The sequence below is a fragment of the Ptychodera flava genome, chromosome 8 (genome assembly GCF_041260155.1).
Source record: "Ptychodera flava strain L36383 chromosome 8, AS_Pfla_20210202, whole genome shotgun sequence".
In the NCBI taxonomy this organism is placed as follows: domain Eukaryota; kingdom Metazoa; phylum Hemichordata; class Enteropneusta; family Ptychoderidae; genus Ptychodera; species Ptychodera flava.
In genome coordinates this window covers 14,009,656-14,035,863 of record NC_091935.1, presented here as the reverse complement: position 1 = coordinate 14,035,863, position 26,208 = coordinate 14,009,656, and the positions used below count along the sequence as shown (strand labels likewise).

Sequence of the window (26,208 nt, the reverse complement as noted above, 5' to 3'; positions counted from 1 at the left end):
CTGTTAAGTGTTAGGATTGTATGCAAAAGTGTTTTACAACATCCTGTTGATTAATTCCTAGTTGACTCATTCTATGAACTTTAGGATGGTTGCCTACATTGGTTTATGTTTTCATCACCATGGAACTCATTCTTGGCCATTGAGCACCATCTGTATCACAGTATTTTTATCACAGACCTAATTAATGAAGATGACTCTATCCTCTCTGAGGACATGTAATCAAAGTACCCATTAACAAGTGGGGACTGTGTCATCAACGATGACTTGTTTTATGAAAAAAGCTTTTGTAATTGTATACCTGACTTTGCCTTTCCAAAGGGAAGTTCCTCCACATATTGAATTCATGGAATCCTTTTTGCTCTTGCCTCCTTGTGATATGATACAGGCTTAGTCACACCATTGGAAAAATAGGGTTGCATCAAACCATTTATGGTGAAAGGCTGGAGGGATGATTTTGGAACATCCCAGTTTTCTTACAGATTGGTCTTTTTTTTTACAGTCTCTTCCTCAAGGTCCCACCATGCCTCACAGTCATTCCATCAAAGCTGATAATCAGATGAAAAACAGATATATCAATATCGTGGCATGTAAGTGAGCTATAGTCGTTACTAGTACAACAGTTTCATAATTAAGAAATATTGTCTCATGAATCACAAGCTTTCCTGATTCCAGTGGTCATCTCCACGTTGGAGAAATTCGTTATTTTGAGTTCGCACGAGCCATTTTGAATTTCAGTTAAAACTTGTATGAACAGGGGCATGAACACTGTTATCCAATTTAAGATTTCCAATACACTGCAGGAAATTCAATTTAAAACTTCTCTACAGATATTTCCCAGTGCAAGAAAGCATGATGCAGTTCCAATTGTTTCTCTTGGAGAGAAAACATGTTGGCTGTGGTAGTCCTTTTTAAGTACCATCCCTGTTTCTGTAAAATATTGGGCAAAACTATAGAAAGCTCAGCCCAAACTGAAAAAAAAATTACAGATCACCATAATCCTAAGGGGTTCGGTTGTTTCACAATGCTGTGGAAAGGCCCCACGAGGTCAACTGGTTTCCAAAAGGAAGACTGAGATGGTGTTTTTTCCTGTGTGTCCAAAATGCAAACACACCAGGCATGTCAGCACTTGAATAATCAGTTGCCCTTTTGTACCTGACAATCAAAAAGGGAGCCAATTTTTTTTTAACCGGAATTAACTTGTATGGTCATCCTTGTGTTGTGGTTTTTAGTTTCATATGTCATGTTTCTGTTCTATTTATAGCTCTCATTCACGTTTTACAGTGTAACGTGTGAAACCATGTGTAAGCAAAGCGTAGATGTACAGTTGAAGATGACCAGCTGCTATTCTCATCTTAAATGTTCCACCTCAGAGTATGAAATTTCAGATATTGATATGCAGTTCTTATATTTATATGCAGTACTTGTCAAAATTTTTCATGGCTAATTCCACTTTTGTGTTGCTTTCTTACGACAGATGACCATTCACGTGTCGTGCTGGACCCGCTTCCAGACGACCCAAGTTCAGATTACATAAATGCAAATTACATTGATGTAAGTATGACTCACAAATTCTGTGTAGGAATGGCAATGACCCAGAGTTTGGCCTGTGATTGTGTATATTTAGGGTGCATCTCATCACTACACAAATATTCAGACTCCCACATTTTTGCAATATGCTTCTTAGGGCTCATTTTAACCCTTTAAGTGCTGCAATTTTTCCCACCAAAATTTAAGTGCAACATTTTACAAATTTTTAGGAATTTTTCTGTATTTTTTTGATAATTTTGGGCCAAATGGATATCACATTTCATTGGCTACAGTCTTTTATCAAAATTTTGGCAAAAATTTTTAAAATATTGACTGAGGGTATATTTTACATAACAAAACTTGACTTTGGCGCTGAAAGGGTTAACGCTCCCAGTGTACATACAGTTTTCATAGGCTGAGTTTTTTGAAAAGTTTAGTTTCCCCATAGAGTTAAACACAAATATCAATAAACGTTATGTTATTTGTTTCTCTATTACCAAACTTTGCACAGTAACCCCTGATTTTTATTAGTGATTCGGTGAGGGAATGGTTTAAAGTTTCATTGAGGAAAGTTTGAGCAAAAATTGAAGTCTTTCACTTTTGAAACTCATACTCCCTTCAGTAGGGGCAGACAATGGTTTCAAACCAAAACAATCGCCGAAAAGGAAATAAGTGATTAATTGCATAAGTATGTTGATCAACAAGAAATAAGTTGAGTCAATGAAACATGTTGGTAAGATTAAGTTAGATCATACATTGTACCGTCAGAATGAGCAAGCATCCTGTTGTTCTGATGCCTGGCCAAATAAAGTATTCTTTGTGAAGAATCGGGCAGACAAAATCTGAATGTGTGACGTCTGTAAATTTAGCAGTTTGGTCATCAAGAATGCTTTTGTGGTCTGCTATGAAATCATTGTATATATTTTTAGCTCACATATTGTGTATGTATAAAGACCAAAGAGAGCTTATTTAACTATTATGTGATGGTGAAACTAAAACATAAGCAAAGGTTTATGCCAGCGTCTAATCTCCTTCCTAAATTTTTTGATGAGACAAAAATGATAAAAAGCTTCAAAATTAGCCCCCACAAGTGGTAGATCAGGAAGAATACAGAATTGTAAAAAGTTTTGAGTCGGATTATCTGTCTCCCAGGTGTGTTCTATCTTAACACTTGAACCCTTCACAGCATGAAACACAAACATGATTTATAAAAATGATACAACACAATCAGGATCAATGAAGCCTTGTGTTAATTTTAGATGGCGGCAAATCATAGTTTGGGTTTTTTTTTGTCATGGGTCTGCATGATCAGCAGTTGATCAAGATTTTTTAACATGACTTTTTTCTCAAAGTGCCCTCTAACTTCTCTGGTGTCTAAGATTTTGAATGGATTACAAATTTCTTGACACTTCTTCTAGTCAGGCCCTATTCCAATACATCTTTTGCATAATATTTAAGAAAAAAAATTCTCTTTTGTCAGTAACATGTCAAATTTGTCTAGACAGCATAGCACACTTCTATTTCCGCTGTGTCGTAACCTTAGTGATAACTAAACAGCCATTCCTCTGATATTATCAGTTTATTTGATGCATATCAACAATAAATTGACTTGTCTCATTTTATGACATGTATTATCATCAGTACTACAGAAGCTTATCTCCAGCAACTATACATCATTCATGTTTTTTATTGTCAAAAATTATTCTCACAAGTCGTTTAAAATCAGTCTGTGATAACAGAAACTCAGAGTTTAAAACTTTTATATTTTCAGGGATATAAAAGGATGAACGCCTTCATTGCTTCACAAGGTATGTACAGTCTTGTATAAAAAGGTACAATAGATCTGTTTGGGTGAATTAATTTGTCAAAATGACTTGTCGGCAGAGAAAACCCTGTCATCAAAAGATATCAGAAAATGTGGGAAAAACTAAATTTTCCCACCTTGTCTGGTCACACATTACAGTGTTGGTGTACCTGCATACTTGTGGAAATAAATTTATGTAAAATGAATCGTAGAGCCATGTTGACTGTGTACTTGAATTGGTACAAGGAAGATTGTCATAAATGGCCAAGATGCATGTGACTCATGGTACACAGTGTATCATGAATATTCAAATGTTACCTCAGACTACAAGCTTGTCCTGTCTTTCATGTCAGCTGACTATGCCAACCCCAGTATTATCCAAATTGTTTATTGTGAACTTTTTAACCCTTTGAGCGCTGTAATTTTCTCCCGCCAACATTTTAGTGCAAAATTTTACCAATTTTTTTATTTTTTAAATAATCTTTTGATAATTTTGGACCAAATGGACACCACATTTCATTTGCTACAATTTTTCCTCAAAATTTTGGCAAAAATCTGAGAAAAATTGACTGGGGTTTATTTTATAAAGGGGACAAAAATAGACTTTTGTGCTCAAAGGGTTAATCTAAGATAAATCACCTGTGAATAAGTGTTCAGTGTATTAGTCATGGTTTTGTTCTTGAATATTTCATCATTGCTTGTTTTCTGTCGTCCAACAGAATATCAGGCACTGTAGACATGGTTTTGGACAAATAAAATCATCAGTCCTTTTCTGAGGTCATGCAACTTTGTGTGCCTGAGTGATCATCACAATAAAAAATAACACCTTTAAGAGGCTGCAGTAACTGTTGCCATCATGCATGAAACTGGAATGATATGGTAATAATTGACTTGTGTCATCTGCTCGAGCAATGAAAGGAATCTTAAGATGGATTCTTGCTTTCTTTCTTTTCTCCCAGGTCCCAATGAAGACACTACGCCTGACTTCTGGAGAATGATCTGGCAAGAAAACACAGAGGTCATCATCATGGCAACCAATATTGTAGAAAGGGGAAAGGTGAGAAATTTCAAAATCAACAACAACCAGAAAATGTGATGTTTTAGAGTCCATGTTCTCTAGTTAAAAACAATTTATGCAGTCTTTGTTTTCCAATAAATATACTTTGCTTACAATCCAGGTTTTTGCAATAACACTCACAACTAGTGTCATTCTTTAAGGTAGAATGTGCCTAGAATGCGCCTCGGGACAGATATTCGGATTCTCAAACTTTTACAATTCTTTTCTGATATACCACTTGTGGGGATTTATTTTAAAGCTTTTAGTGTAAGAAAACTTTTCACTGGCTTTGTTTTTCGAAATAAGAAAATTTTTATTTTTCTCCATAGAGTTAACACAGGGATGGCGGCCATTTTGAATTTAAAATATCGGTAAATCTTGAGTTATTGTTTCCCTAGTACCAAAATTTGCACGGTGACCCCCGATTTTTATTCTTGATTTTGAAAGAGAATGGTTGAAAGATTCCTTAAGGAAAGTTTAAGCAAAAGTTTAAGTCTTTCACTTTCGAGATGCATACCCACATTAAGTAACTAAAACTAATGTTGTGCTGATAGATGACACCAAATCATTTGTTTTCTGGCCATCTCATTTAAAACCTCTCTGTGCTCAGATAGACAAAAATGCCACAAAATCAAGGTCAATACAATGAATTATGTCAACTGTGATTGTAATACTTCAAAAACAAACACTGAATTTATGACTGTTGATGAGTGTTGGATTGAATACATATCAAACTGTATGAAATTGAAGATAATTGAGACAGTAAATATACTGTAAGTTACTTTAAGTAATTTTTACATAGCGACATAGTGGACCCATGTGGAATAGTTTTCAACCCACTTGTACACTCGTTCATAAATAGACAGTTTAAAAAGTATACAAGGTGGTTGTTTCCAATGACATTACAGTTCCATCATTAATATGCAAAAATAAATTTTTATCCAGCGTTTTCAAGGAGACTTTCAGAAAGTTCCGTCACAGGAAAGACAAATTTGGTACTCTTTCACTACCAGTGCTGTGGCTGAATCATCAACACTCACATATCAAATGATCTAACCAAAAGCTGAAGCAATAAAGACTTATCAAACTGACAAGATTTGTCAGAATTTATGTCTGCAGCAGCCAACGTTGCGTGTGAACTGCTTTAATAAGTAACAAAGCAACAACAGTGGTCAGGGCTTTAGACAAGAGATGTTTACTTAATCAAGACCAACATCTCTGTGACAGTGTTTCAAATGCTATATTCTGACACCAGCATCAGCCAATGCATTTGAAAGTCATTCATGTAATGTCATTCTCATCGGCAGACCAAATGTGCCGAATACTGGCCAGAGAAGAAAGAACAGTATGGAGCCATCACTGTGTGCTTTGAAGCTGTGGAAAGACTGGCAGATTTCATTATCAGGATATTCCGCATACAAATGGTAAGATCATATTGGTGTGAACATTGTGGAAACAAATTTTAGACGGTCAAAAATACAATAGATAAGATCTATTAGACCTACTGCTGATACATGATGCAAATCTTGATTTCACAGTCACCAATTTTACCAGTGTTGTTTTAAAGCTTTATTATCTTTCTCCTCTAATGGATTTTCTAGCCTTTCTGTTCTGCCTGTAACGTACAAATTCTTGTTCTACTTGTTCTACTCCCGAAGTTAAGTCAAAAGGCAGATTGGTCAACGTATCATTATAGCCTGTGAATGAACAATGTTAATATCATTTTTCAAAAACAATATTGTATATTATACACAATTCATCTCACTTGCAAGGCTAATTCTGTGTATTTATTTATATTACAGGGGGAATAAAAATAAATTCTTGTATTGTAGAAAAAAATTATGAAAATATTGTGGGAAGTTAAACCCTTTATCCCTTTTACAACTAAAATATTCTGCTTTTGTCTTGTTACACAGGAGGGATCAAAGGAATGTCGGATAGTGAAACAGTTCCATTTCACTGTCTGGCCAGATATGGGTGTACCTATGTACGCCACAGCTGTCTTAGCCTTCCTGAAGAGAGTCAAAGCTAGCATAACACCTGGTACTGGTCCAATTGTAGTGCATTGCAGGTAGGGTTTTTTTTTGTGAAACCTACATTGCAGGTAGGTTTCACATTTTGGACATCAGTTGGCGCCCTCATTGGCATCTTTGTTGAATACTTTTGTCTTATTGGCTGGCTCCAGTATGCTCAATTTTCTGCTGAGCAAGATTGATAAGAGCTTCATCTGATCAGTTAAATAGAATCCATACACCTATGGACCAAATTCTGTTAAAAGTGAAAATCAGTGCTTGGCTGAAGGTGCCTTTAATGGTGAATAATAAAAAAAGAGACCCCTAAGATAATGTTGAATGGTACTGCAATTTAGAATATGGCTAGTATTATTGAGTCTTTACAAATTCATAATTTCAAGTTACTTAGAAATGGGGACACTGAAACACTACATCTTTCCCCTCAGTGCTGGAGTTGGCCGTACTGGCACTTTCATCGTGATAGACTCCATGATGGACATGATGAAGTCCGAAGGTCAAGTTGATATCTACAACTTTGTCAAGAGAATACGGTCACAAAGAATCAACATGGTCCAAACACTGGTAAGACAGATTTGTCTCAAGTCTATGTCGCCAACTTGAATATTACATGAGTAAATCGTCTTGCATTCTGTTACTTTTATCAGATTTTTCTGTATGCTTAAATATGCCATTCAGCTTCCTAGATGGGAACAACAGCTTTTCAACACTGGAGACACTATATGAGCAAGAATTTGTCTTCTCTTCAGTCTTCTTATGCTTGAGCTGATCTTTCAACCTTTCACAAATGACTTTTGGGAGACAGTATTTCATTTCCTTGGGCAACTTTCCACCTCTACCAAGAGAATACAAAGTGTAAGAAAAGACTCTGAAGGACCACTTCAATGGTGGTAACATTTACTTCTGCAACTTGCACAAAACAAACGAGTGGGAAATACATGCATATCCTTTCAGAAATTTCAACTCTGGGCCATTTAGAAACACCTGAATGCTCTCAAGTGCTGCTTTGATGTCTTCTACAAAAGAATAAATATTCAAAAAGCAGAAGTTGTATTCTGTAATTGTTAGCATGTGCCCTTCAGTGTGGCCTTGCTTGATACTGGCTAGTGCACATCAAGCATTGTCGTGACCCCTTACTTGATGATATATCCAGTTTTAATATTGTTGGTATTGTTGGTTCCAATTTTAGTAACACTTTGTAACAGCTAACAATATTCACTGCATGCTCTGTTCTTAAATGCAACCATAAATGTCAAATTGTTGGTGTATACAACTATGCACTGCAAAATATCTGGATATTAGGTCATTTAGTTTGTCATGAGAATGGCATACCTTTTTATACTGTCTTCTCTTGTTTGGTATCCATATGCATTTACAAATTGAATGTAGATAGATCATTATAAATTGCAGCATTAATACACCTGTGAAATTATTGCATATTGTAATTTACCATACCACAAGCACTTGTAATCATCAGCAAAGTCAACTGTCTGGTCAAAGTTGAAAAGTCAAAGTTCATGATGTGATTCTGTTCACAGGACCAGTATGTGTTCATCTATGAGGCGGTTTTGGAGGCCAGTTTGTGTGGTGACACATCGATCACAACTTCAGATTACAGAATACGTCTGTATAGGATGAAACAGATCAACTCCCGAACAAATCAAAACATGATATTTCAAGAATTTCAGGTATTTCAAGTCATGTTTTGTGTAAAGTGAACTGTTTCACACTTTATTGATGAAGATTAACTTCAGAGAAAGTTTTATCATGTCACAGACTGACTACCTACCGTTCTACAAGTCTAATGATAACATTGCTGAGAAGATGTTCGTATTCACTTCATGTTGCTTCATTTGTAGCCCGAGGGCCAGTCAACAGTTTTACCTGTTGACCGTTGGTTGTTTTTGAAACTTTTTGACAGGTAACTTGCTCTTTGCACGTATCAGTGTCAAAATGATGCATGTACCGAATCACAACAGAGAATGACAACAGAGAGTTTGAACAATAGACGATGTTCCACTGATTGCGAGATCTCGCGAGACTTTAATACATGCCCGTAGAAACAGGATTCCAGCTTAGTAATACAAGTCAAACTTGTATGGAACTAGAAAAAGTGCAGAACTGAGCAAAGATTGCAACTTCATATATTTTATGCAGTGTTTAACGTAATTAGCAACTTGTCCCGTTTTACCCAGTTTGTCCTGTGTTGCGAGAACACATCCACTGCGAACCACATATTCTCGCGATATCTCGGAATGTCTCGCGCGGTTCGGAACATGGTCTGTTTACAACAGAGAGTTTGAACAAGGTGTGTTACAATACTCATTGCTTTTTTCTGGACACACAAGTCCCCAATCAAATATATACATAGCACAACATGAATAACATGAGACTGTTTTTTACATCTCTTCTAGAATTTATCAGTGGTGTGTCCACAGCCAGAGCCAGATGACTGCGATGACGGACACCTTCCTGAGAATCTTGATAAAAATAGGTTTCCTAATATCATTCCAGGTAAAAATGTCTTTTGATGTGAATCATCAAACACAATTTCAAATGTGTAGAGGTTTTCTGATGGTGACGGGGTTCAAGTAAGCTCTTTTATTGTTCATTTAAAAGACCTCACACCATCAATTTTGAAGGAGATTAACAAAAGCCACCTACAGACAGTCAGTGACAGTGAAAATGAAAGAAATGTAAAATTTAGCTTGTGGTGGCGCTGTTTTCAATATTGGATCGTGCAGTTCTGTCATGCTGAGGAAACAGTCAGACATTGACTCAGACTTGATACATAGTTTGTTAATACTCCAATGTTCTTGTCAGTGATTTCAGCAAGTGAAACTTTTTATACATGACATGTCCTGAAAGGAAGATAAGTGTTGTCGATTTCAGATATCGTGACAATTAGACGTAAGCAAAATGTGGAAGTGGTTTTGAATAATTGACTTGTTCCACCATGGTTGCTAGGAAGTAACGCTCATGTTGTCTTTTCAATTGCAGTGGATCGCTGTCGACCCTACCTGATGACCTTTGTGGAAGGTTCCACAGATTACATTAATGCATCATTTGTAGATGTAAGTGTTTTACCGATGTCAACTCTGTGGGAATTGATCAGTCCAAAGAAAAACCATGGCAGCCACTGGCTCTCTACGTCCATGAGCTGCAAACATAAATATTGAGTACCGAAGCACAATTCTTTGTCCTCTTGTTGTTTACAGTGCAAATTGACCTGTAAGCAGGAAAAAGGGGATGTTTATAGAAGTATCCAATATCAATGTATTTGAAAGACTTCTCCGTTCAACACAGATTTTTCTGCAATCTGAACATAACCAACAAGTTTAGATTCTGATAACAGAGATGCTTCTGTTGTAAAAATACATATTATATTTTATCAGGATAGATATGAAATATCTCTCTCTCTCTCTCTCTCTCTCTCTCTCTCTCTCTCTCTCTCTTCCCCCCACAGGGATACAAAAGGAAAGATGCCTTTCTTGCCACTCAGATGCCTCTACCCAATACCATTGTTGACTTCTGGAGACTTCTCTATGATTACAAGTCCTGCAGTGTTGTAATGCTCAATGCTATGGACCCTACTGATGAGGTACAGTCCACATTGTTGCTATCATATACATATGTTTTCAAAATAAGGCCACTTGAAGAAAATTCTTTGTTTGCTGTCCTTGGATTTTTGAAAACCAACAAGCCAGCCTGGGAAAAAAACAAACACAGACAAAAAACACGAGTGTATTAACAAAAACTCTATTTTAATTTCGTTTCTCTTTGAAAAATAATATTTTATTTGTAATAGTGTTAACATTATGTTTGTTTTCTTAATTTTCTCTGAAAACCTATCAACATGGGGACGGCAAACAAAGAATTTTATTTAAAGCACCTTATAGAAGAAAACATTTTTCTCCTGACACTCCTTTGGGAGTAGCAAGATTAAAAGTTTGAGAGTCCAAATTATCTGCCCCCGAGGCGCATTCTGCCTTAACTTGTCGAATGTCAAATGTTACCGGTACCGTTGACAGCCAAAATATGGTCAGGACTACAATTCATCCGTGAGCAGTACCACTACATATTGTTTCATTTATTGTGTTTCATTTATAAGGCCAAGTACGACACTTTGTGCAGGGAACAGCAACAAAAAATTGTACTGTTTTTTTTTAGAACAAAAATACAGACTGTTGATCTTGTAATGGTGGTGACCTTAACCCTTTGAGCGCCAAAGTCAATTGATGTCACCTTTACAAAATATACCCCAGTCAATTTTTTCAGATTTTTGCTAAAATTTTGATAAAAAAGTGTAGCCAATGAAATATGATGTCCATTTTGTTAAAAGTTATCAAAAAAATTGCAAGAAAATTCATAAAAAATGATAAAATGTTGCACTAAAATTTTGGCGGGAAAAAATACGGCTCTCAAAAAGTTAATCTGCCTGACACATCTGGGAACAACTGTTGAAATCCCTGCTGTGTTTACCCAGATTGTACATTAATACAATTTTTGTTGATTTAACAAATAATTCATAATATGACAATAATATTTGGTTGTTCCCCTGGGCATTCAAAAAAAAATCACCTTGTTTCCTCTTCAGTAAGGCGCTTTAAATAAAATTCTTTGTTTGCCATCCTTGTGCTGGTAGGTTTTCAGAGAAAGTAAAGAAAACAAACACAATGTAAACACTATTACAATTATATAACAAGATTATTTTTCCAAAGAAAACCAAATGAAAATGTGCTTATGTTAATACACTTTTGTTTTTCGTCTGTGTTTGTTCTTTTCCCTGGCTGGCTGGTAGGTTTTTCAAAAATCCAGGAGTGGCAAACAAAGAATTTTGTCTAAATGGCCTAATGTAATTTATTGTATCTGCCAGTTCAAATATGTAACAACCAGGTACAAGACAATAAACAAAATATGCAAAATTGTAATTATTTATGAGTAACTGAACATGGTACAGATATAATTGATAAAAAATTATGGAGAAGTGCAATTCAAATGAAACTTTAATGGATGTTTCAGACGCTGGGCAAGTATTGGCCTGAAGAAGAGAGTATGGAGTATGGACCATTTACAGTCGAGGTTGCGTCTTCCAGCCACTACGGATCAATTATTTGTAGGGTCTTTAGACTCTATCTTACTGAAGGAAAGGTTAGTAAAATCCAACTGTTTTAAATTTTTCTCACTTCACCAGTGAAAGTTGATACAAACCTGTTAATTTTATTCAGCTTAATTGAACAGTGAATGTAAGATGTATAATAGTAAAATTTTTATAAATGTATGCACTCAGACATCACACTCTGCTTGGCACCACTCAGGTGATTTACACAAATATCTTCATGCTTGCTCTGTAGTACCGTATTTGTAATAACTTTAAAGTATCCAGCCTACTTGTTCACTAACTGTTTTACATATCTGTGTTTCCCAAAAGGACTCTGACCCAGTCCGAATGATCCAACAGTTCCACTTGACATGCTGGCCAATGGGGCATGATGTACCACAGTCCAAACCAGCCGTGATTGATCTCATATCATTGGTGGAAAAATGGCAACAGCAGACAGGAAATGGGCCAATCACAGTGCACTGCTTGTAAGTGAAGGAGTAGATAGAGTAAAATGAAAGTGGCTTGATGTTTAACCTGTATATATAGAATTAACAGTCAAAGTCTCATTCTCATGTACCATAGTCACAATATTATACAACATCAGTGAAAAGTACCAACATCTAATTTACATGTGCCAATATTTTGGTATTTAAGATAGTATGCGCCTCGAAGTGAAAGACTTAAACTTTTGCTCAAACTTTCCTCAGAGAATTTTCCTACCATTCTTTTTTGAAATCAAGAATAATACTCAGGCATCACTGTGTAAATTTTGGTACTACAGAAACAAATGCCCGGAGATTTACTGATATTCGAAATTCAAAATGGCTGCTATCCCTGTGTTAACTCTATGCAGAAAAATCACAGTTTGAGTTTTTGAAAATCTAAAATGGTGAAAATACACAAAGAGCTTCAAAATGAGCCCCCACTAGTGGTATATCAGAGAAGAATTGTGGAAGTTTTAGAGTCGGAATATCTTTCCCCGAGGCACATTCTACCTTAAGACTTAAGCACATGACTCAAGATACTACAACGTTTATTTAACGTTTTTCATTTTATGAATTGTGCTGCAGGAATGGACTTGGCAGAAGTGGGACTCTTTGTGCAATCTATGCGACTATCGAGAGAATGAAAGTAGAACAGATGATTGACGTCTTCCAGGCTGTTAAGAAGCTCAGATTGAACAGGCCGAATATGGTGCAAAATTTGGTAAGTGCTGCCTCCGTTACACTTTCCATTCTGTCAGGTCAAAGGTTAGGGGTCACCATCCTGATGTGACATCATATGTATGAGGTCATGCAAGAGTTTGTTTATTTGGTGTTCCATGTCACACAAGATTGCATGGAGTCTCATAATGTGTGACCTTTCTTGTGTCAGTGTGGGTCAGCTCATTTCAGAAGAGGTGCTAGATGAAGGAAACACATCCATTTTGTCACTTCCAGATATATCAGACAAGGAAGAAGCAACACAGAAACAGAAACAGACTTGATAATTTAAACAAGGCACAACAAATAAAACTTGCATCCAGGGGAGGGGGTTCAGCTCTACATGGATCAGTGTGTGCAAATCCACACTAACCTGCACACCACACTTACAGCAGGAAAACTGTATATGCGTGATGCCAATCACAGTTCAGATATGGCCTTGAAATGTTTTTTTGTTCCAGAAGGTGACAGCTGTTTAAATTGCAGTCAACCTACTATGACAATTTATCGTGTCTTGAAGGAATTTAAATTATAAGTTTGTCAGATTTTCAAACTTCCAGATTTGTATATTGGGTGGGGGTTGAGGGTTGCTGGGGTCAGATATAATGAGTTCCATGTGCCATGTGTGTGCCGTAATCATATGTGGCTCCTAACCATTACCAATCAGAAACACATGCTGATAAGGTATCGCAACTCTACAGACCTGCAAACCTTTGCTTGATTTATCGAACATTCGTCGTATTTGACACCAAGATCTAGTTCCCTCCTAGTTCATGAAAGGTAAAAAATTTAATTTTTCCTTACCTACCAGAAACATAAAGAAACAAGTGGCATTATCCCTTTGGAGCAAGCAAATTGATGGAACTGTAAACATACAATTTCACTCTTTCGTTTTCTAAAATTTTTTCACTAATTCATTTCTTTCAGGAGCAGTATGGTTTCTGCTATGACGCTGCCATGGAATTCCTTGATTCCTTTGATACCTATGCAAATTTCAAGTAAAGGAAATCCACTGAAGACAATCAACCAAGTATTGGTTGGCAAGGAAACGTGTTGTCTTTCCATAAATTTTACCTGAGATGTTATTCTGTGCTATCACTCTACAATTTAACAGGGATGGGTTGGGAGTATTTAAACAATGTTTTTTTAACAGTCAGTGTTGGTATCTCATTTAGCCTTCTATGAGGGAGTTTTAATTTAAAAAACTCCACACAGTAAAATACCAGGAATTTTTCACCAGTGTCATTGTGACTCACTTGGAATCATTCCAGTAATTATCCCTAAATTTATATTGTCAACTGTATGATGTGAAGTTTTTACGTCAGAAATTTGTTATCAGAATCACTTTCTCCGAGTAGGGTCATATAATATACATTATGCATTCAAAGTGCTGTACATTGTGGACGTCTTCAATGTTCTGCAACCAGTATGGGAGGCATGGCCACGTACAGAATGAGGGGATCATTATCTGCAGTAGGATGCAGGGATTGGGAATATAGTGGTTGCGTCATGCTCATCTTGCCAAAACAGCCACCCACGTGACATTGGCATGTGAAATTACACAAGAGATGAAAAATGTAGAAAAAATTGTTTGTATGATCAATGATTGATGTCCATTCTGTTGCAAGCGTTCAAAGTTCATCGGATATCAGTGCCCCCCGGCTAAAATTCCTGTACTTACCATGGAACTGTCAAACAGTACCCTGGGACACTGCAAGTCAACAATCCTGTCTTCAAAATGCCATAAAATGGTACAAAATGCACACGGACATTGGGGAAAACTTTAGAGCAAATCTATGAACTGAAGGACACACTGTGTGTTTTAGGGTGTTAAACAGAGGCTGGCGAACCTATGATTGTTAGTCTATGTTTTGAATCTACCAGAGATAAGGGGCTAGTTGTGATGTTATTGCCTTCAAAAATGAATTAGCAGTATTTAAATTGTTCTGTTTTTTATCGACCATTGGCATATCTTCCTTTAAAATCTTCTTCAATTGAAGAGAATGGGTTCACTTCACCTAATTGTATTTAAAAAGTAAGTTACTGTAACAACTTTGAACATGTATTTATATATATAGTGTACACAAAATTAACTAGTATTACCATTCAAAAATTATATATCTCTGATCAACTAGCTATTAATAAATGTCCTATTTGAAGTGCGTTTATAATAAACTGATATTGCCTTTTTTATGATATACCTGAAACAATACATGATTCGTAATAACCTCCATTGTAGTTCTTGAACTAAGTTGACCTGTCATTGTAAACTTAAAGCCTCAATAACCACGACCTTTGAGTCTGTGTTCATTTGATTTGGTTCTGTGTACGTCTTTTGCAGTTTGTCTGCTTCTTGAAACTTGCTGTGTCTAGCACTGAGATGTGTGATGGTCAACACGGCCAGTGTATATCACTGAGGCACCGTTATTGTTTACGATGGACGTTCTGTCTAGACATGCATTCATATGTTAATATTTACAACGATGCATTTGCATGTACACTGTACTTTGACAAGCCCAATACATGCGGGTATTTGAATACACTTTACTGAGAAGACAAAAAACTGTGCGTCATACATTGAACAAATACATGACAAAAAGTTGCAAAAAATTGCGGTGCTAAGGGGCTGTGAATGCGTCATTTTTATTTCTCAGTACGTGGCTACCTATGTTACTGTATATTCAACCCTGTAGACCAACCAGTGATGAAGTGTACTGTATGTTCCAAACATGGTGACGATGCTTTGAAATTATACCTGAAAATATCTAAACTGCCTCATGCAACAAGCACGTAAAAAGTAATATTTTGTTAAATATTGAAGATTATGTTAAAGCTTTTGTCAAAATTGGTGAATTTTCTGACATCATCCTCCCAGATTATCACTGATATTGTATCTGATTATCCAGTATGTTAGTGCCAGATGTTCTCTACATCTACAAATTCACTTGCATCGTCAAAACTTCAAAATAATCGCAATAATGTACCCCAGCCCCACCCATAGTAGATGAAAGCAAAGTTTGAACAACATAAAATATGACGTGAAGCTAAGTACATTATGGAGTGCAAAGTTTGCTCAAGTGAGCGGGTACATTATTGCGTAATTAAAATGTGTTTGTGAAATTGTAGACTCAGTGTGACAGTTTTCGGACGACCTCAGTTTTCGGACATTTAGTGACATGCTGTTAGTTACACTCACTTCGCTCCGTATCGATAGCGTTTTACAGGTCATGTGACCTCATATTAAGTCAGGTGACACTGTTGTCCTGTTTTCGATAGTTTTTTTGGTAGAAGCTATTGAGTTCGCTACGAGCGGCGGTCACAAATTGTCGTCTGATACCGCGTCAGTGATACTGTCAACATACTGCCGTCAGGTCAAAGTAACTGAAATTTTGACTAAAGTCCTGATTTAGCATTGAATTTTGAATGTGGGGGAGAATAATGATTTTGAAAATATTCTTTCCATTGTTCACTACAATTGCATGTAGTTTTAACGAAAACTGCGCAGTTGTTGTCGAGAGAAAAAAGTACATTAATGAACGTAAGAAGTGTACAAGTTTTCGGACAGACAATATTTAGCATGTGTAAACGTAGTAAGTGACTTACCGCGTAAAAACTTGACAGGTAAATAATTCCATACGATGAAATATACTCGCTATTTTTATTAAATAATGCCTGTGCGATTCTAATACAAACAAAATATGCAATGGAAACAATTATAAGTAATACTCACTGAACAAACTTAGCGAAGTTAGCCACACCGTACGATACAAGGTGCAGAAAGCAACACACACAGAGACAGCCCGTGTCCGATATCTAAGCGCTATACACGTCGAAATATAGTTGAGTCGTCCATGGATAAACATAACTAATTATCATGATATATTCTTATATACAGTTTTCTAAACACATCGAAATTAAAAATCGGTGGTTTGAAGTTTCAAATTATCAATACTTAGCTCCTAATCACATTCCAACACAACATCCGATTTCTGGGATTGCAGTCCGATTATTACGCCTTCAAGATGGGGTCAAAACTTTGTTAACGTTGACCCCGAAATACCACTCCCGTCATGTCAACAGAATTTGAGGATAACCACAATAAAGTTTTGAAAGGTATGGTAATAAGATTTCGTATTGCTGGTCATTACGAAACGACTTTGGGCGAAATTCACTACCCTGTCCGAAAACTGTCACACTGAGTGTAGTGTCATGTTTATATTAATCCATGTACAGCAAACGTGAACTGAAACTGTTAATCCTCTATCGATGAAGAACACTCTACTTCTGTGAAGTTGAGTCAATCATTGGACAGCCTTCATCCCTTGACAGATATATGAAGCTTCCTTGTATATGATTTGTGTAATTGCATTCCATAAAACTGACTATCTAAACAGAGTAGTATGCCACAAATAGGAATTCTTCTGCATTTATTTGTTACAAATGGTACACAGATTGTTTAGCAGCTGCAGTAATTAATTTCATTTCCGATATTTTGTGTTTTTAAAGACAAAGTGATTCGGCCAGGAGCTGTATAATTCATGGCACTGTATGTCTGTCACACTGTGTCTCTGTCTATTTCTCAGAAGCAGTCATCTTTAGTTTGTAAATAGTGCTGCCTCATTTCTGCACAAGTCCATATGGATGTTCCTGATAAACACGGAAAAGCAACCTTTTAACCCAAAGCAGCAACATCTCTTTGCCTTTATGACATTCACCAAATATCATAAAATATTCCCCTTTCTTCCGATCATTTATCGCTAACATGCATTGGTGCTATACACAGCTTCCTCAAAGTAATTTGACTTTTACTGCAAAGTTTGACAGTCAAGACAAGTCATTTGTCCAACCACTTTTGTAATTTTGCGATGAACATTTCTATGTAGTCAAAATTTCCATGCATCTATTCGTTTGCAGACTCTCTTTGTCTTCCAACTCCAAGAAACGGAAGACACTAGAATAAATACGTACAACTGTAGTACAACTCTATGTAGATACATATCTTTTCAACGCGTAAAACAACTGAACATAGACTAAAACTGTGAAAATATTTTGAAAAGATGCTGCTTTTGAAGGATATTCATCTTCCCAGAGTAAATTCCTATTTCTTTTTACTGATGAACACATAGTTTGATAACTGCACCATGTGTTTTAGCTTCAAATACAGTTAAATTGAAAATTTGTTTCCAAATAGCAAACACAAAAAGAAGTTGTATTTGTTATGACAAAGACATGGGGAAGTGTAGGAACAGGGTTATTTTTGTAACGCCATACATTTGTTTGGTAATCCCATAGTATTGTTAGTTGCCATATGTGTATCAAGACACTTTTTCACTGAAAATAGCCATTGATCTCTGAAAATCTTTGTAACATGAAGGAGCATGTAATTTATATTTTATATGTTGCAACTGTCTTTTTTCTCTGTGTATCTAATTTCTAAAATAATATTACAAAAAAAGATAAATTGTGAAATTTTTTTGATATTCTTTCCAAGTGCACTTGCTGCAACAGATTTCAGTGTTGTTTGGTTTACAGGTATTGAATTTTGTGCTCGCTGAAATTGGCGGCAGGTTCAGTACTTGAAGTGATGTTGGCTTACCACTTGTCTCATTTATAGGTTCAACAGTGGGACATAGCATACAGATGAAAATATCGGCAGGCGATACTGTCTATCATAACTTTTCACACTGAATCGAAACACAGTATTACTAATAAATGATAATTATCAAACATAAAAAATGAATAACCTGTGTGCTCAGTGGCTACTTCTATAGGAAGATAATGCCACTTTTATGTAACTATTGCAATGCCATAATCTCTGTGATAATGATGATTTGCTTTGTACAGAAAAATTCTCGTATATTGTAGAAGCTAGGTTGAAAAATTCTTGCTGATTAAAAAATATATGTGCAGAAGTATGAAATTCTGCAAATTTCAACTCTGAATCACAAGTATAATAATTCCAAATTTTAGTTTTGGTCACAAATATGTAATATGTGAAATCACTTTCATTTCGGTTATCCTTTTATCTTGTATATTGTTAGTATGTTGTAGGTTCTTGCTTGAAAGAACACAGAAATATTCTTTTCCTCTGTTCTCTCAATCTTCCTGTTGAGATTGAATTCTTGAAAATGAGTTTCTATTCTAAAGGGTTATTAAAGTTTTACAGTATTTTCATATCGATCATTTACATCATTTTAATACTTTGTCACTTTTTTCTCATATCTAGTTTTTGTATAGGAGCTAAATTCAGTTTAGTAGAGGTAATATTTCAACTCCAAGTGATGTTTGTATTTTTGTTTCATAATAATATTTTGTACCAGTAATGTAATGTAGACATTTACCGGAGAATGCATTGCGGCATTGATTTAAAGTGGTCATATTCTTTCTATTTGTGTTGCCTATAAAATCTCTGACGCTGCTGTTTTGATCATTTTGTTATCCAGCTTGCAGACTGGGCTGCACGCTGTTCTGTGGAGGTTGCTCCACTGTTGTTAAAGTTGAGGTTTTTATGACATAGTCAACTAAACTATTCAGCTATATATTTTTCAGCTGTCCAAATACATTGTTGCTTGCCTGATTTCTTCTGGGATTGTATGTATTGTCTCAAAACAAGTACGGCCATCAATCATAGCCTTCTACATGGAGAAATGTTTGATTTTTTCCCTCCAGTAAAGGACAATCATGTACTGTACTTTTCAGTTGATAGCTTTGGAATCTTTCTGACTTGAAAGAATTTTGGAAATGTCTCCAACGCATACAATAGCAAGCCGTGAATACGGCCCATAACATGTGTTTTGGTTTATATCGTATAATCATTTGTGACTGCCAATATTACAGTGATAACATGAAGTATTTATCTTTAGTCCCATGCCATTGTCAATCACTGATAAGAAAGTAACAAATTGCTCTTTCCAAAGGAGAAGTAAACCAACATGTGTTTACACTGTGTTCTATATTTGGTTAGCATAGCATTGTCAACTTAATGGCTAAACCGTGGCCTTTGACCTTAAACGGACTCTTCGTTAACGCACCAAGTCCACAATGTGTAACATTGTACATGTATATGCCAATATTGAGATCACATTGCTATTCTCTTTTATATTCCTTCATATCATTTATATTATTTGAAACATTGTCACTTTGTAACCATTGGATACAAGGTCACCCCACACTAGCCAGACTGGTATCAGTTGATCCAGTCATACAGATCTACCTTTGCAACATATTGTAAATTTCGTAAAAATAGTAGTCACTTATATTTATGTACACATCGAAGCTCCTAATGTATTAACAAACTCATGTTGTTAGTAATAATCTTATTATTTCTTATATTTCACTGTATTGTCAACTATTTTTGAAGCATCTGCTCCCAAACTTATACAGGGAGTGGTAGGTGTTTTTGTAGCATTTTGTTATTTTTAAATATTTCATTGTATTTCCAATATCTGAAATACCCAAACCAATACCATTACCTTTCTGACTAATATTTTTTATTATATTTTTTGTATGTTATAAATTTATACGGAAATTATTCCTCGTAATATTGTGTGTACTTAGTACAATAACTTTATTTAAGTTTTTTTGTTGTCATCAACGGCACATTCAGAAATAGGTAGGATGCAAGTTTTGAATGTAATTTTGCTTCAGAATGAACAACTCTTTGTAATGGTTGCGAGGATGGATATGTCAAAATTGTTTGTAAAATATATCTCATGATACCTTCACTAACCCTTGCCATCACAATGGTTTGGTCCAAAGCTGTTGTTTTCAAACCATGAGTGTTGACATGTTATGCACATGAAAATGGGGTTGAAGAGGCAAGTAACTCATGAACTTGGTCGAAGCATAATGGAAGTACTGTTATTTTAATCAAAATTTGATAGTTGTAAACTTTCTAGATTTAAAAATCGGATTTGTTCATGACATTTAAAGAAATGTAATGTTTTTCTTTCACAGAAAAGTCAGCTGCTCTCTCAAGCAATGTCAGTCTTCTCGTCATTGAGTAAACATACCCACAAAATTAGAACATTCCTAAACCAAAGGGTAAATCAGAAAAGGGCCATTTCATTGAATATTTTGAAGTACAGTCTTTCCAATGAGACTTTCATCAACTTCCTTTCCAACACAACAAATATAGATAACAGATATGTAATAGAATAACTATAATATGCAATGAATTGTAATTTCAAAGAATGTTTAATTAAAGTAACAAAGTAACTTGCAATCTATCGAAAGTTAAGTATTATCAATGATGCCTTTAAGAATTAGTTACAAATAAAAAAGCTTTTTTTTATCTGAAACTTTAACTTTAGAACAAGGAAACCGTCTTTCAAATGAAAACCTCCATTTTCTGTCATGGATGGTGAAACTGAAGAATGCTGGGTCCATGCTTAACAAGTTGTCTAATCAACGTAATCCTATGGGTTCCATTTTTACTAACTATGAGGGACTAGCTGAGAAAGCTTTTGTTGGAGTAAAGATGGATTTCAGTGATCTGTAAGAGTGCCTAGGGTGACCTATGATAAACACAGAAAATTTAAAGACCTCAAATTGTTTGAAGAGCAGGATTTCCCATCGCAATTTGTGTTTTTAGTTAAAAAAAAGAAGTCGCAATCTTGACTTTTACCATTGAAAGTGAAGATTAAATTAGAAAAGAGACAACAGGGCTGTCTATGGACTTTTTTTAACTTGTGAGAGATCAGTTACGTTGTACAGACTAGCATCTTAGAAATACGTTAAACCCAGAATTTGAATTGAATAACCCGGAATTTGAATGGACCATGGTACAGACAAAACCACCTGCAGAAACATGCATAGAAATATGTGTATTTCCATATGTGTTTGTACACATGGGTTTGTTTATACGTGATCTCTTGGGCCTACTGAGTATGTAAACACATTGGGTGGTTTATATTCCAGAGTAGAACCATTGCTAACAGATTTGTCAACCAAATACCTATACATGCACACAGGATTATTGAAGAGAGAGACGACATTATTTATTTCTATCAGAAAATAATGATAATAATCAAACAAGTCCACATGAACAACAACCTTCACACATGGAAAATTGATGCAATATTTGATGTTATTTGAGTTTATAGTTGGTTTTTAGGAGACTTTGTTTTGCTTTTTCCCTGACAGTCAAAGAAATCCCGCACAACGCAGCAACTTTGTCTGTTTGCATTCTTCATAAGCAGGTCCCATATATCCTCACATTATGGCAACATCATACAGATGTTTATTTTCCAGTTCTGGGCAAAAAAATTAATACTTTTTTGAAAAGACTTTTTCCTTCTTCCTGATCTTTGAAAATGGGGCTTCATTCTTCCAGCATGTTGTTAAGTGCCAGGGTGATTCAATAACATAAAAGATAACTCATAGAGGTCAGAGGTCAGCAATTTCATCGTTGTCAGTCGGGGTTCCTCTGATAACATTCATGAATGCTGATAAAAATGATGGTGCATTCAGCCAATTTACTGTAAGGCCACAAGTCAAATCATGGGCATGCTTTGTGTTGATAAGACTTAGATCTTTCATTTGTATTTTACTCAATGCTGTTCATTAAAACTTTTTTGTTTGAAAGTCTAACAGCTGGAACTGTACGGAAACTGTATAAAATTGTATACTCATAATTTTACTTTTTGTATGACAAAAATTTTAATCCGTCTACTGTTGGAGTTGTGGCTTAGCATCAAATACTTGTGCCATCCACATTGCTCCCTGGTTGTACAGTGACAGGGAAAAGAACACTGACAGATAATTGTGGTGTAAAAACAAATGGTATACAGTATGCTCCATAGTATTATGGTTTATTTGAAATGTACCAACAAAAGATTCAATAAACTTGACAACTCATATCTAACCAATGATTTAGTGTGTTGACATGTATTACAAAGCAATAAATCAACTTCAAAACGCACATCGAACCACGGCCTATTATGACTTGCCTTCCACTGGGAATACTTCAATTGTCAGAGCCATTGAATTTGGCTATCTGTGATTTTTAGCTCATATTTGGTTTTATATATAAATACCAAAAAGAGCTTTATGATGAGTCGGTGGCGTCTGTATGTCTGTATATTTGTGGGTATGTATGTGCGGATGTATGTCCGTCACACACAAAGGCTCCCATACCGCCAAAGCTACCGTCTCAGTATTTTGTGTACAGGTAGATGTAGGGGTTGAGATGTGAATTTTTTCAAATGAACACGTCAGTGCCAAAAATGTGCAAATGAGGTAAGAAAAAGGGAAATACTGCAAGTGTGCAGGAGTGGTGGCAGTGAACTGAATCAGCCCACACATCTGAATAAGAGGATTTTGACCTTTAACCTATTTGTATGCAGGGTACCTATTATGTTTGGGAGTGGTAGCAGTAACTGAAACAGCTAATTGGTCATTTCCTGTCATTGTTTATGAACTGTGACATATTAACAGATCTGCTGAAACCATGGATGTCTATTTTTGTACATCCGTGGTAGAAAGATTCTCTGCTATGCATGTTGCTAAAGTTGACCTTCAGTACCTAAAGTTTCAGACCTTATTTACTTTTGTCATTCTTAATTTTCTGGTTTAAATATTTCTTGTTGTTTTTCTGGTTGTACTGTGCAGAAATTGTCATAACATCAACGTATAATTTTCCTGGACTGAACAGATAGAAATAACACTTATTGTTGATCTTTGCTATGTACCAATTCTGAACAAATTTGAGCGTCACCGTATAATTGCGGTATTTTTTTAACACTATTCTGTAGATGTATACATGCATCTGACCATAAGTGGGTCACATTTTTGTCATTGAGTACATTTCAGTTTCAGTAGTACACTCAGATTTTTATCAAATATATTGGTGACCGGGTGAATTTAAAGTGTTCGATTAGTCTAAGTTCCACTGTAGGTATGCCCATCGAAACATGTGATCTTACTAACATGACTCCATCCATCCAATCACGTGACCTGTCTAGTGGTGACCTGACCAATGAGGTGGCTTCTCTTATCCTTTTACTGTTCCTACAAGTTATCCCAGAGATTTGTTCTCAGTATTGACATATCATCCATGCGGAACAGGGCCACCCTGTTCATGAATTCAAAGTACATTTGAGGCAGTTTGGAAGACATATACAGAAGGTGTTATAAGTCATAGCAAGAGTGTAAAAAAATTGATAAATTTATGATTATGTATACTGTTGATAAAAATTCAATACTTCTGTCATCGTATACAAAAGTACCCAACTGCACTAGAATCCTGAATGATGATCAGTATTTATGCAAATTCACGCAGCTGTAGTACAGAAATATTATTTACTGTTGAGAGAGACTGCCGAGGCAGTACTGTGACTGTGCATCGAGTTTGTACTGTGCACTGCTAAAGCTGAAACCATATAGACTATATTTTCTTGGGGTCTTTACTACAGATGCGTGAATTAATAATGCCTTATGCCCCTGTGCTCCAATGTAACCTTCAGGGCAAAACCTCTGAGTACAAAGTAGGCAGTCATGAATAGAACGCTGCAGATTACAAAGTCTTTAACCCCCACACCCCTATTGTTGATGTGTAGGTTCACCTATGACAACACTGGGGGTACGTATAAATCTGGCAGTGAAAGGTTTAATCCACCCTTTGTGGCGGGACAGATGCCACAGACAGTTCTCATGTGCATTACAGTTGTTTACTGAATTAGAATACATTCAAATGGTCAAAATGACAAAATGATTATATTCAGAAAGTCTATGATATTTCGTATTGGTTAGATTTTCTCTTTCCATGGTAACTGTGGCAAAATTGGAACAGGTGACAGTATACACATATTGACTGGCCATGAGGGCAACAGCATACGTCTGTACCCCGAGGGACTGTGAGTCACCCCCAAAAACAGACTGTTTCCCGAGGCCGTAGGCCGAGGGAAACAGTCTGTTTTTTGGGGTGACTCACAGGCCCGAGGGGTTAAAGACGTATGCTGTTGCCCTAATGGCCAGTCAATATGTGTTTTGTAACACACCTCATCCGTAGTCATACATAAGAACGTACCATAGGCCTACACAAAAGTTGTCGCATGTAAGCTATATGATGTAATATGTTGGAGTGGTTCAGCAAGAAAAAGTTTTTCCCGACAGGGTCGCAATACTTCTGCAAAACGTTCAATGCACCTTTGATTATCGTCTTCGTTCGTTTCGAGTCCTTGTTTGAAACCAGAGCATTCAGTTCTTCTTCAGAAAGTAGGATAAACCGAGAAATTTCTCGACTATCGTTTCGCTCGGCCGCAGACGGCATCTTTGTTTACATTCCAGTTCGCGCATGCGCCAATGTTTTTTTTGACGTCAGCGGGCATCATTTTTCGGAACTGATGCCTGGCAGGCAACAGTTCCGACAAATGATGCCTGATGACGTCGTTTACGTGGATCAGCACAAAAGAACGCATCCCACGTGACTGTCAATTGGCGAATTAGAACACAGACTGCGGATGAGGTGTGTTACAATATCCCCTGTATCCCTTTAATACCTGTCACTGAACAAATCTATTAATCCACTTGCGAAATGTGTAAACCAGCTTGAAAGCATTTGAAGCAGAATTTAACAGAAAATCTATTGGCTGTATTTTTTTTGTCTGTTTTCATTTGTTTTCCCTACAAAGCAAGTATATTTTCTTGTTGTCCTTAAGTAGTGTCCAAATACAAAATATTAGCTTTGCAAACACACTGCAACTTACGATAAACAAGGTTGTTGTGGACAAATGAAATTCAGTCTGGGCTAAAATTCAATCGTCAATAATAAACATTAGTCGTTGGACACATCAGGCAGTGCTGAGAGCTAGATATGAATTGGAGAGTGGAAGAATGAATACAAATAAAGTGCCAGAAATGCATTAAAAATCCCAAGTAATGGACCTTTAAAACACCCAGTGATAAACCAAAAACATTTTATGGTAGTACGTATGTAGAAATGAAGTAGTAAAAATGTCACGTTGTTTTTAAAGCAGTGTGAACCCGAAAGTTGATCTGAATTTTATCGCACTGTCATTTTGTGTCAGAATCCTGTGGTGGCAAATGTAGATTCATTTTGGTGAATGACAGAGACTGACATCAAAACTGTTGTAGGGAACGCAAGTAGGTGGTAGTAAATAACCGAGTGCGCCGAATTTGATTGCCTAGAATCTATCCGTGGTTTCAGTCCATAAGTTTATAGGGACTAAAATGGCAGTAAAGGTCCTGGCAAAAAAGATAGTCTTATATAAGTAATTTTTTGGATGGTTCTTCCGTCTTCCAGGTTTCACTATCCACTTTCATATTTCATGCATACAGCAAAACTATGATTTTGTCGTGCACAAGAGATAAAAAAGGGAGAAACATCATTAAGAGAGGGTGACCAATGTTATGAAAAACATCAAGAAAAATGCAATTTGTGATTACCATCGAAACTTGGCCTTGGTTGTTCTGAAAAAACCCACCAAATAATGAAATAAGATAGTATGAGAAGGCGAGCCCGT

The 26,208-nt window shown here is 36.1% G+C and overlaps 1 protein-coding gene across 2 annotated transcripts in view; it reads left to right on the top strand.

Moving 5' to 3' along the window:
* The window catches only part of LOC139138551 (receptor-type tyrosine-protein phosphatase kappa-like), a 60,598-nt gene extending 46,293 nt beyond the window's left edge, over positions 1 to 14,305 (top strand). The window contains exons 22-36 of one of the 2 annotated variants that reach the window (XM_070706972.1): positions 500 to 587; positions 1,475 to 1,551; positions 3,299 to 3,335; positions 4,291 to 4,388; positions 5,696 to 5,812; positions 6,305 to 6,459; positions 6,847 to 6,982; positions 7,957 to 8,106; positions 8,833 to 8,932; positions 9,419 to 9,492; positions 9,885 to 10,019; positions 11,441 to 11,569; positions 11,850 to 12,007; positions 12,593 to 12,728; positions 13,652 to 14,305. In XM_070706972.1, coding sequence (XP_070563073.1) covers positions 500 to 587; positions 1,475 to 1,551; positions 3,299 to 3,335; positions 4,291 to 4,388; positions 5,696 to 5,812; positions 6,305 to 6,459; positions 6,847 to 6,982; positions 7,957 to 8,106; positions 8,833 to 8,932; positions 9,419 to 9,492; positions 9,885 to 10,019; positions 11,441 to 11,569; positions 11,850 to 12,007; positions 12,593 to 12,728; positions 13,652 to 13,726 — 1,665 coding nt within the window. In that variant the 3' untranslated portion in view covers positions 13,727 to 14,305. The remainder of the gene's footprint in view (positions 1 to 499; positions 588 to 1,474; positions 1,552 to 3,298; positions 3,336 to 4,290; positions 4,389 to 5,695; positions 5,813 to 6,304; positions 6,460 to 6,846; positions 6,983 to 7,956; positions 8,107 to 8,832; positions 8,933 to 9,418; positions 9,493 to 9,884; positions 10,020 to 11,440; positions 11,570 to 11,849; positions 12,008 to 12,592; positions 12,729 to 13,651) is intronic. The other variant, XM_070706971.1, reaches the window with a different exon arrangement.
* Positions 14,306 to 26,208: the final 11,903 nt, after the last annotated feature.